General features: G+C 41.7%; 1 protein-coding gene across 1 annotated transcript in view; it reads right to left on the reverse strand.

Moving 5' to 3' along the window:
• Positions 1-11,548, reverse strand: part of LOC112240932 (calsequestrin-2) — a 12,922-nt gene extending 1,374 nt beyond the window's left edge. The window contains exons 1-11 of the mRNA XM_024409146.2: positions 11,003-11,548; positions 6,302-6,386; positions 6,044-6,144; positions 5,840-5,951; positions 5,043-5,116; positions 4,545-4,675; positions 4,398-4,443; positions 3,190-3,244; positions 1,332-1,432; positions 1,132-1,206; positions 1-1,002 (exon numbers count right to left, since the gene is read on the reverse strand). The exon at positions 1-1,002 is cut by the window's left edge and continues 1,374 nt beyond it. Of these exons, the coding sequence (XP_024264914.1) occupies positions 736-1,002; positions 1,132-1,206; positions 1,332-1,432; positions 3,190-3,244; positions 4,398-4,443; positions 4,545-4,675; positions 5,043-5,116; positions 5,840-5,951; positions 6,044-6,144; positions 6,302-6,386; positions 11,003-11,245 (1,290 nt within the window). The 5' untranslated portion in view covers positions 11,246-11,548 and the 3' untranslated portion in view covers positions 1-735. The remainder of the gene's footprint in view (positions 1,003-1,131; positions 1,207-1,331; positions 1,433-3,189; positions 3,245-4,397; positions 4,444-4,544; positions 4,676-5,042; positions 5,117-5,839; positions 5,952-6,043; positions 6,145-6,301; positions 6,387-11,002) is intronic.
• Between the last annotated feature and the right edge of the window lie 1,139 nt (positions 11,549-12,687).

Genomic DNA, 12,687 nt, shown 5'->3' on the forward strand with positions numbered 1-12,687 from the left:
TTTAAATAGGCTTTCCTCTCCCATCTGGGTGTGTAATGCTGATATTATCTCACTTTGCAGCTGTTGCATACTCAAACACACATGAATACAGAGATGCAGAGGAGGAAGAGATGAAGGGAGAGAAAGTGTTATGGAAATTGGAAAGTGTCAATAGTAATAACAAAGATCTAGCCCCTGGGAAAGGCAGAGACAGGTGTGTATTTGCACTGAATCCAGGAAGTAGAACCTAAAATGCAATTATCTACACACAGAGTATATTATAGAGGGCACAGAAAAGCACACAAAGATGCCAACCTTTTCAGTGACTTCAGTGAGGTTTAGGATGGTGTACAGCAGCACTTCATTGATCAAACTAAAGTTAGATTGATGTATTTGTCGTGGTTGCCAGTCATTGTTATAAATTAGTAGAATTAAGGGAAGGATGGAAAGTACTTTTTGGGGTTTTCTGAAGTATCTCTGTTGGTCAACATATTGTTACTTCTCTCTTTCAGATAGATTTCAGTTTATCAACAGTATTTTTATCAGATTCTTGAAAAACCAAATCTGTTGATTGGGTTTTCTTCTAATGCAGAAAGGTTGATTTTGGCTAGTGATGTACACATTGTACAAAATATTTTATAAAAGCATATAGATCTATTCCTCTCTCCCTGAACTCATTCACTTTGATGATAGTACAGTGAAGAGACTATACAACAATTTTATGAATTTTTGGATTACAAATTTGTAGTTTTTTAATTATTCATCATCGTCATCATCTTCGTCGTCGTCATCATCGTTATCATCTTCATCGTCATCATCGATATCATCTTCGTCATCTTCATCATCATCATCATCATCATCATCGTTATCGTCTTCGTCATCTTCGTCATCATCATCGTTGTCATCATCATCATCATCATCCTCGGTGTTGACCTTGCCAGACAGGACGTCCTCTATCCAATCCTCCAGCTCCTGGGCTGTGGGCAGGTCCTGTTCGTCTATCTCCAGCCAGATGCTGTCAGCCTGTCCAGAGGGAGGGAGCGAGAAAGAGAGGTCAAAGGTCAGCGGCCAACGTGTTCGATCTGAGTTTCACAATTCCGGACAGGTTGCCAGCAATTTCTTATGCTGTACTGGAGATGTTAGGGGACTCACATCAGTAACGTTGACCACTCCGATCTGAGGCTTGAACAGGTCCACGTGGAAGGTCTTCTCCCAGTAGGGGATCAGCTGAGGAGAGAGGGAGAACACACTATGAGACCTGAGAACTGTAGGGACTTGTAGAAGAGTTCCTTTAGCCCTGTCTGTCTGTCTGTCTGTCTGTCTGTCTGTCTGTCTCTGTATGTGTGGCTCACCAGGGGGAAGTCATCAGGGTCGATCCAGATGATGCTGAGACCAGGGTGGTGGGTATTGTCTCTGGCCACCTCCTTCAACAGCTCCAGGAACTCATAACCATCTGAACAACGCATCAAGAAGGTTCGTCTGTGTTTTATCATTCCCTGAGAAGTTTGTTGAATTTCCTGGAAGCTATGATCCATTTCAGTGATTCTCAGGTTCAGATAAGACTGACACAATGCTTACAGAAAGTATTCACACCCCTTGACTTTTTACACGTTTTGTTGTGTTACAGGCTGAATTTAAAATTACATTTAGAATTTAAGTCAGTGATCTGCACACACATAATGTCAAAGTGGAATTATGTTTTATAATAAAAAATCTAAAACTGCAATGTCTTAAGTCAATAAGTATTCAACCCCTCTGTCATGGCAAGCCTAAATAACTTCAAGAGTAAAAATGTGCTTAACAGGTCAGACAATAAGTTGCATGGACTAACTCTGTGTGCAATAATAGTATTTAACATTATTTTTGATTGACTACCCAATCTCGGTACACCACATACAATTATCTGTGAGGTCCATCAGTCAAGCAGTGAATTTCAAGCACAGATTCAACTACTAAGACCAGGGAGCTTTTTCAATGCCTCACAAAGAAGGGCACCTATTGGTAGATGGGTAAAAAAAAGCAGACAATGAATATCCCTTTCAGGATGGTGAAGTTATGAATTACACTTTGGATAGTGTATCAATACACCCAGTCACTACAAAGATATGGGCATCCTTTCTAACTCATTTGAGAGGAAGGAAACAGCTCAGGGATTTCACAATGAGGACAATGGTGATTTAAAACCAGTTACAGAGTTAAATGGCTGTGATAGGAGAAAAGTGAGGATGGATTGACAACATTGTACTGACACTAAATGACAGTGAAGAGAAGGAAGCCTGTACAGAATATAAATATTCCAAAACATGCATGCTGTTTCCAATAAAGCGCTAAAGTAATACTGCAAAAAAAGGTTGCAAAGAAATGTACTTTAAGTCCTGAATACAAAGCATTATGTTTGGGGCCAACACAACACATCACTGAGTACCACTCTTTATATTTTCAAGCATGGTGGTGGCTGCATCATGTTATGGGTATACTTGTCATCAACAAGGACTAGGGAGTTTTTTTAATAAAAAAAGAGCTAAGAGCTAGGCACTGGCAAAATCCTAGAGGTAAACCTGGTTCAGTCTGCTTTCCAACAGACACTGGGGGATAAATCCACCTTTCAGCAGGACAATAACCTACAACACAAGTCATGAAATATACACTGGAGTTACTTACAAAGAGTGGCTAGTTACAGTTTTGACTTAAATCTGACTTAAATATATGGTAAGACTTGAAAATGGCTGTCAGCAATGATCAACAACCAACTTGACAGAACAAGAAGAGTTTTTTACATGTTTAATGGGCCAGGTTTGCAAAGCTCTTAGCGATTTACCCAGAAACAATCACAGCTGTAATCGCTGCCAAAGGTGATTCTAAGATGTATTGACTCAGGGAGGTTGATTGAATACTTATCTAATTAAAATATATTTAATTAATAAAACATATATTTGTTAATTTTTCTTTATCCTTGACATTACAGAGTATTTTGTATTGATTGTTGACAAAAAATGACAAATCAATTTTAATCCCACCAATCCCACTTTTAAACACAACAAAATAGGGTGTGAATACGTTCTGAAGCAATGTGTATGAGGTTGCTCTTTTAAAAGCTATGTCACGTTCATCTCCTCGGGAACCTGTACTGCAGAGCTAAGTTAATTTATACTAATGTTTGCCTTGCTCAACACTAAAATTGGGTAATGATATTGATATAATGGCTTTTACCAGGGTCCTCCTCCTCTGCGAAGGCCACCACATGGATCCCCTCCAAATCGTCCTCCTGAGAATAACAGAAACAACATCACGAGAAGCTGTCCCAGGATTAAGGCAAGTAAAGCAAGATTGCATATCAAATACTTCTATGTATGTTGTCTGATTAGACTGTAAACTCTCCTTCCAGACTCATATTAAACATCTCCAATCCAAAATCAAATCTAGAATCGGCTTTCTATTTTGCAACAAAGCCTCCTTCACTCACGCCCTCAAACTTACCCTAGTAAAACTGACTATCCTACCGATCCTCGACTTTGGCGATGTCATCTACAAAATATCTTCCAATACTCTACTCAGCAAACTGGATGCAGTCTATCACAGTGCCATCCGTTTTGTTACCAAATCACCTTATATCACCCACCACTGCTACCTGTATGCTCTAGTCAGCTGGCCCTCGCTACATATGCGTCGCCAGACCCACTGGCTCCAGATCATCTATAAGTCTATGCTAGGTAAAGCTCCGCCTTATCTCAGTTCACTGCTCACGATAACAACACCCACCCGTAGCACACGTTCCAGCAGGTATATCTCACTGGTCATCCACAAAGCCAACACCTAATTTGGCCGCCTTTCCTTCCAGTTCTCTGCTGCCAGTAACTGGAACGAATTGCAAAAATCCTGAAGTTGGAGACTTATTTCCCTCACCAACTTTAAACATCAGCTATCTGAGCAACTAACCGGTCACTGCAGCTGTACATAGTCCATCTGTAAATAGCCCACCCAATCTACCTACCTCATCCCCATACTGTTTTTATTTATTTACTTTTCTGCTCTTTTGCACACCAGTATCTCTACTTGCACATCATCATCTGCTCATTTATCACTCCAGTGTTAATATGCTAAATTGTAATTATTCACTCCTATGGCCTATTTATTGCCTACCTCCTCATGCCTTTTGTACACACTGTATATAGACTTTCCTTTTTTTCTACTGTGTCATTGGCTTGTTTATTGTTTATTCCATGTGTAACTTTGTGTTGTTGTCTGTGTCACACTGCTTTGCTTTATCTTGGCCAGGTCGCAGTTGTAAATGAGAACTTGTTCTCAACTAGCCTACCTGGTTAAATAAATGTGAAATAAATCAAATAAAAAAATGTTTCATTGAGTAATTCTCTATTCAGAGGCTTTGAACTGAACTGAAAAATAATACAACTTCTCACCCAGGTCTCAAACATGTCCTCAGCACGCAGTTTTCTCAGTGTTGGTCTGAAAACAAAGACAAACAACCCTGTCTGTTTGGTGTCACTAATCGCACTGATCAGAGTGAAATAACTGTGTTCTGACAGCCATACTGATCCCTTTCTTACCTCCTGTGTTCAGTGACGAAGGCCACGATCTCCTCCTCAGAGTTAGGCCTGTCAGGGACAGTGACAGGCTCCTCCATGAAGGGCTCGTAGAAATCCACCTCGTTCATCTTCAGGGTCAGCTCCTTGGCCACCTTAAACACCACAAACACCTTGAATCAGGACCCCATGTTCTGACAGGACCCCTACTCACAGATCAATCAGGATCCCCTGCCCTGACAGGACCCCTGCTCACAGACCAATTAGGATCCCCTGCCCTGACAGGACCCCGACTCACAGACCAATCAGGACCCCCTGCCCTGACAGGACCCCTACTCACAGACCAATCAGGACCCCATGCCCTGCCCTGACAGGACTTCTACTCACAGACCAATCAGGGGCCCCTGCCCTAACAGGACTCCTACTCACAGACCAATCAGGACCCCCTGCCCTGCCCTGACAGGACTGCTACTCACATACCAAGGAAACAGAATTTCAAGGTATGGATGTCAGTATACTCACAGATTTCTCAAAGGTAGCGAAGAATCTGATGTAGGGCTGGAACTGCTCTGCAGCCTCCTTGAATGCATGGTAGTCTGGAGGAGACCAGAGGTTTATGAAGAAGAGAAAGGAGAGCATTTGGTGGAGTGAGGGATGGAAGAGAGGACACTTAACTTATTTTTAAGTCGCTGTACTACTGTGTAACCACCTGCTACACCATTTCTTATCCATTGTGAAGAGATGTAGACCTTCAGCATTAAAGTCTAATTCCCAGATTGGTTCTGTCAATTAGCATAGCCGTTACCAAGCATCTGTTAGCTGGTGTGTGCTAGCTGGGCTATCATTAGCCTTTAATTAAGGAGATGCCGTTGACACATACAGGCACTGAAATAACTGAACTCTGTTGACCCCTAGTTCTAGGCTCCCACAGTTGGTCAGGGGCGAGACAGTCATCGTTGTGCTCATCATGAGTGCGGTGCTGCGTCTTAGGATAAATGGGAAAACATTTGGGCCTCACAGCTGTCTGTGGAGGGAGGGTAAAATTGGTCATGAAGCTTGTGTAGCTCAGTTGATAGAGCATGGCACTTGCAGCACCAGGGTTGTGGGTTTGATTCCCATGGCGAATGAGTATGAAAAAAAGTATTAAAATGTCTGCACTCACTACTGCAAGTCGCCCTTGATAAGAGCATCTACTAAATGACTGAAATGAAATCCGTGGTTTAAAAATGCTCTGGTCATTATCAAGCCCTGGGGATCATCCAATAGCAGTCCAATCCCTGCCATCACACATAAACACAGACAGATTGGTAAAAACTCACATTCTGAATCGTCGTTTTTGAAGTAGCCAATAAGGCGGATGTCTTCCTCCATCCTGTCGAAGGCCCTCAGCTCCAGAGTATTTCCTATCACCTCCACGGGCTCCTGCAACAGCTAGAGAGAGAAGAGAGAGATTGTTGTACAGGGAAAGGGACACAACAGCAAGCTGATCCTAGATCTGTGCCTAGTATCAACAAGTCACTCACGTCTAGTAGGAACTCCACCAGGGTGTCTGCAGAGAGCAGGCCATCAAACTCAATCATACGGTCTCCCTTGAACACGTACACACTTCCCTCTTCCACCAGGCCTGGGTCATAGTTTAGGGTTCAGGGGATCAAATACAGACCATTATTTACAGCCATTCACTGAAGGCTGTACAAAAGCCTTTTGGTGCTTCATAGTCATGCAGTATGATACTTTTTGGCAACTATAGTGCAGGCTGATGTGTTAATGTGTTTTCTTACCCAGCTTCTTGGCAACCTTGACGTCTTCGTGGGAGTCAACCATTCCAAACCCAATCTCCTTTTCCTCCATAACCTGGGCAGCAAGCTGGAGATGACAAAAGACTGTTACTTCAACATCATCATAACACTAAAATTAGAACAGTGTCAAATAGATCTTACATCTGCCCTTACTGGTACAGATGTAAGATCTTAATTTGATCACTCTTTTGTTGCTGAGAAATTTCCTATACAGCAGGCAATGCAAACTTATAGTGTATTCTAAGTTTTAAAAAGGCTTCTAAAGTGTGTTATTTCCACTTTAAAACGTCAGACTTGATTTTCCCTAACAAAAAACGTATCAACCCCTACCAAAGAATTCCATTAAATATAATCCACATAATAATTCACATTATCTGTTGCTGCATGATTGTTTTCCTGCTGTAACAAACTGGTTTGAATTAAGATTCTACATCTGTATGTGCTCACAAACTGTGATCCAGTTTGAAGCATTGACAAAACATTGAAGCTTTTTTAAACTTTAATCAATCGTATCTAGGAAAGAACCCTAGAGAGAGATAGAGAGACAATGCTGACCTATAATTTAAATTAAATTAAATTGTATTGGTCGTATACAACACACACATACACAGTCACATGCACAATCTGTGACTGTAAGTCAGCACTGAGACAGACAGGACTGAGATGAGAATTAATTGGGGTGACGTTATTGAGTAGATAACGGTCCAGAGAACAGAAAAGCCCAAAGGCGACACACACACAGAGGGAGACAGTTCTAGAATGACTAGAAGTGCAGCTCTACATGTACTGTACATACAAGCCAGAATGCTGCTGCCATTGTGGTCTCAATTAGGTGAGGCTATGTCAGGCAAGGCCTTGAGCTCTGACAGGGGTAAAACTGGGGCTCCTAAGAATACCTGACTGACAGAAATATCAGGAGGGGAACACTGATTTGTCTGTCTTTATCCAGATGATACGGTGACAGCTGATCATTTAGGGCTTTGAACATCATGTTTGAAAAAAATGATATAGAGGCAGGGAATATGCATTAGTTGTAGACAAGAAAAAGGCATTGTATTTTTTGCAGCTCAGCAAAACTGTACACACCTTAAAAGGGATATGCTGGACTGTGTACCTCTCAACTTCTAGCAAACCAAAACCAATGAACACAGACAGAAAACTACAATTTAGAGTACATGCAACATGAAACAAGTAGCCTTTGTCCAAGCATGAGATACATTATGTCAATGATACATTGACAGAGTGATGAAAAAATATCAGATAGGTTGTGGACTCTTCAAACAAATCTCACTCTGTAAGCGCCTTGTAAAATAATGCAACATGGATGTAATCTCCGGACCTGGGTTCTAATACATGTGTACTTGATTATTTGTTATGAAGATATTTTCCATGTATTTCAGTATTGTCCAGAATCAACTACTTATATTGGAAGTATTTGAAAGTATTTTCAAATAATTTCCTATACAAAGACTATTTTTTTAAAGTATTTCCAAAAACATTATTTTCAAATTGCCAACAGACCTGGTTCAAATACATGGGAGTATTTTAATAGTTGTTATAAATACTGTGTATTTGAGTCATTTGAAATAAATGCCAATATTCAACTATTTATGTTTTCAGCAACAACATACCTAAATACTTACTTCCAAATGTCTTTGAAAGTAATTTAAATACCCTAAATACATTTAGAACCCAGATATGGTAATCTTATACAGATATATTTTAGTGAAGCAAAAGAGCAAGTACAGTTAATTATGATTACCCTGGACCCTAACCCTAGTGCAGTATTTTGGGGTATTTTATTAGGATCCCCATTAGCTTTTGCTATAGCATCAGCTACTCTTCCTGGGGTCCACACAAAACATGAAACATTGAATAATACAGAGCATTAATGGACAAGAACATCTCAAGGTCAGAACTGCATAAATGTAAAGCATCACACACAGCCTACATATCAGCATATACACACAAAATATCTAGGTCAAATAAGGGAGAGGTGTTGTGCGGTGAGATATTGGTTTAGCTGTTTGTTTTTTGAACAGGTTTGATGTACATTTGAGCAGTCAGAGATGGGAGTTCCATGCAATCATGGCTCAATATAATACTGTATGTTTTCTTGAATTTGTTCTGGATTTGGGGTCTGTGATAAGACCCCTGATGGCATGTCTGTGGGGTAAGTGTGTGTGTCAGTGCTGTCTGTAAATTGACTTTGCTGTGTGTAAGTTTACTGTGCAAACATAGTCAACTTACCCACCTGTGGTGAGTTAAATATCTGGGGCTATTATCAGGAGTGGGAAACTTGTCTCAGATTACCTGCTGCACATCACACTCTAACACAAGCCATGTGGAGCACAGGACAGCTAGGGAGAAGAACTTAGGCTAAAGCAGCCCACTGTAGTCCACTGTCACAGCTCAGATATCACACTGTTGCAGTAGGATACTACACTGACACTTTACTTGAAGTAGCTTCTTATGACGTGCTGATTAAATTAGAAACATATTCATAGCACATTAGACTGTAGATGCAGTCATAGGGCATCATGAAATGCTATAATCAATTAGCTAACCCTATAGCTATTCAAAAACATTTAAATTGATATAGTATCTTAAATTTCAAAGCAAAACAGGGAGAGAGACAGACACTGCAATGCCCTTCACATGTATAGCTCAATAACATACACTGCATGAGTGCCAGTCCTATTTCTGCCTGTGGCAGAGAGCTGGGGTGAATGACATACATTACAACGGGAGTGAAGTGGAGAATGAATTAACAGAAATAACCTTAACTGACAGAACTGGGCAGCCTCTCTCTCTCATACACTCACTCTCATACACTCACTCTCACACACGACAGACAGACAGACAGACAGACAGACAGACAGACAGACAGACAGACAGACAGACAGACAGACAGACAGACAGACAGACAGACAGACAGACAGACAGACACGAGAAACCTGTTGAGGGTGGAAAACCCAGCAGCGTTGCCGTTTTTTACACAAACCAGTGCAACTGGCACCTACTACCATACCGCATTCAAAGGCACTCAAATCTTTTGTCTTGCCCATTCACCCTCTGAATGGCACACATACACAATCCATGTCTTGATTGTCTCAAGGCTTAAAAATGATTCTAAAACTTGTCTCCTCCCCTTCATTTACACTGATTGAAGTGGATTTAACAACTTACATTAATAAGGGATCCCCTGATCAGTCTTTGTCATGGAAAGAGCAGGTGTTTATAATGTTTTGTATACTCACATTAAAGGAAATCTCCCTTCAAAAACTGTATTTTGGTATTTATTTCATTAGTCCACTGTTGATACAGTCCTAAAATGTTTTGGATGTCAGCGGTCAAGTTTTCAAGATGTTGGAATTTCAAGAAGCAAATGCCGTGTTCAACTAATTAGAAAGTCAGACATGTCAGAGTTGCGACTAGCCTGTGAACGCGGCAATAGTTTCACATGCCACATCATCAGGATGATGCAAAAAAAAAACATCATTATGATGATGTGGCAAGTGTCACTTTGCTTCTTGAAAGTCCAAAATCTTGAAAACTTGACTGTTGACATGCAAAACATTTAGGGACTGTGAATAAAAAAATACCAAAATATTGTTTTTTAGTGTATTTTTCCTTTAACTAATCAAAAGAGAACCATCGTGCTCCCCCAGAAGCTTGGCTGGTGTGTAAAACCCGCAAATACAGGCAAATAAAGAGGTGCAATGGGTTCGCAAACCAAAATATGTTGCATATTGCTTAATTCATTATTCAATGTTAAATTTGTTTTGCTGCATCAGGGACAGCATACACAGACGTTTCGGAATTACAGCCTTCTTCAGTGTGTAGGTCTGTAATTGAACACAGCATTTGTAAACAACAACAAACGAGCAGCAGGTGATGTTTTTCATTCACAGTGACATGTAATGAAGTACACTTTATGCAACATGAGTGTGAACCCTTTATACCTCTTCATTTTTCCTTTAACCCCAGTCAGCAAACCCCTCGGTAAGTTGTGAGCTACGTGCCCATTGGAACACTGTAATGTCTTGGTACTGTAAATGATTTATGGAGTAATACTGTAGGTCTAGCTGACCCGGTGACCCCAGACTGTTAAATCACCTCAGTCCAGCCCAGGTGTTCCCCCTCCCTAGTGACTCTCCCCTTTCTCCCCTACCCACCATCTCTTTCTCCTCCTCATCTCTTTCTACTCCTCCTCATCTCTTTCTCTTTCTCTTCCTCCTCCTAATCTCTTTCTCCTCCTCCTCCTCATCTCTTTTTCCTCCTCCTCCTCCTCCTCCTCCTCCTCCTCCTCCACCTCATCTCCTCCTCCTCCTCCTCCTCTTCATCTCTTTCTCTTTCTCCTCCTCCTTTCTCCTCCTCCTCATCTCTTTCTCCTCCTCCTCCTCATCTATTTCTCCTCCTCATCTCCTCCTCCTCATCTATTTCTCCTCCTCATCTCCTCCTCCTCATCTCTTTCTCCTCCTCCTCATCTCTTTCTCCTCCTCCTCATCTCTTTCTCCTCCTCCTCCTCCTCTTTCATCACCTCCTCATCTCTTTCTACTCCTCCTCCTCATCCTCATATGTTGGCTGTAGTTTTCTCCTCTCCCACATACTCCTCCCCCACCATCTCCCTTTTCTGCCCCTCCTCCTCTTCTTCCTCTTCCTCATTCTCATCAAGCTTACCTCCAGCACCATCTCAGTCATCTGGTGTTGTTTCTGCAGCTCCTTGCCGTCAGGGATGGGTTTGTGGTACAGCAGACAGAGAATGCTGTACTTCTTCATAGACTTCTTGTAGTTCTTGTCATTGATGTTGATGACCCTGTCGTTCCCGTCATAGCGAGGGAACTCCAGGCCCTTCTCGGTCTGGACGAGGGGCGCCAGGGACAGGGACAGGCACATGATCAGAACCAGCCACAGAGAACGCATGGTCTGAGTTAGGAACGACCAAGCACCCAGAGAATCACAGAGTAACCTTCACCAGTTACGACCTCCACAAGAGCGCTTAGGCTTAGGACAGAAAACAAACTCTCCAAAATATTTAAATACTTTTTATAACAACGATAGAAAGATAGGTGGAGAATAACAGGTTGCCCTTCAATTATAGTATAAATTGAGTTTCCTTCCAAGCCGCCCTCTGATGCCTAACGCTTGTTCAGGAACCAGAGACCCTCTCTCTCCCCGTTTTGCTCCCTCTCTCCTGCCGAGACAAAGGGAAAGAACAGCCCTGACAGGCCTGGAGCACGCTGGGGGGCTGGATACCGTACATAGCAGCACCCCTCTCCCCCTGCCCACCCCACACAGGCCCATTTTTAGGAGACCAGTTGTTTAGGTGCTAAAAATAAATAGGTGAGAGAGCGAAAGAGAGAGAAAGGACGACAGGAGATAGTGGGTTTTTACACTGGGCCTCAGCTCTCTGCTCACACTCTCACACCATGATGTCTCTATTTGGCATGTTGGGAGGAATGAGGAGATTTGGGGTGATAGTAATCTGAGGACTACATGTCTAAAGTTCTAGCTGTCATAGTGTAGATTGGGTTAGTTACCATGAGCATAAAAAGAGCCTCCTGAGCAGTGCCCAGGGGTGTAAACTGGGTATTCCCAACAGGTTAGAATTATGCTAACAGTGTCCCACACCACAATATCCAGTGTTAATAGAAGTTAATAGATGCTAATGTAGTGACAGGTTAATGGACAGCACTAACAGGTTGCCTAATGGCAACTAGAATATCATAGAGATAGCTTTATAGTGGTTACTTTACTTTGGAAATCAGCAGTCTGCTTGCATAAATATTTTGAATGACCGGTATGCGCCCACACCATTCTGTTGTTGGGGTACACCCATACCATTCTGCTATTGGGGTACACCCATACCATTCTGTTGTTGGGGTACACCCATACCATTCCAAGATACAAGCATTTTGCTACACCCACAATAACATCTGCTAAATATGTGTAAGTGACCAATACAACTTGATTTGATTTGAAAACAGACCTAATTACAATTTTTCTGGAAGGAAAACTATTTCACTCATATTGTAAGTCATTCTAGGTCATATTTTATAGAAATCTGGAAACACTGGGCAGTGACTTTAAAACTAGTATTGCTGTGTGTGTTGGTGCAGTTGTCAGAGCATACTGGGGTAGAGGGAGGTGTTGGCTGAGGGGTTACAGAGCATAGTGGGGTAGCAGTCATCATGATGAATCAAGTTGACAATCGACTGGCAAATTCTTTTCTATCCTTGACATATGAAGACAAATGATCGATAAAACGTATCGGTGCTCATTGGCCATTGGACATAAACAATACACAACAAGTTGAAAATCGCAAATTCAACAATGAGTGGTTTGGTAGGAATCAGTGGCTAACA

Source organism: Oncorhynchus tshawytscha, linkage group LG03 (assembly GCF_018296145.1).
Source record: "Oncorhynchus tshawytscha isolate Ot180627B linkage group LG03, Otsh_v2.0, whole genome shotgun sequence".
Lineage (NCBI taxonomy): Eukaryota > Metazoa > Chordata > Actinopteri > Salmoniformes > Salmonidae > Oncorhynchus > Oncorhynchus tshawytscha.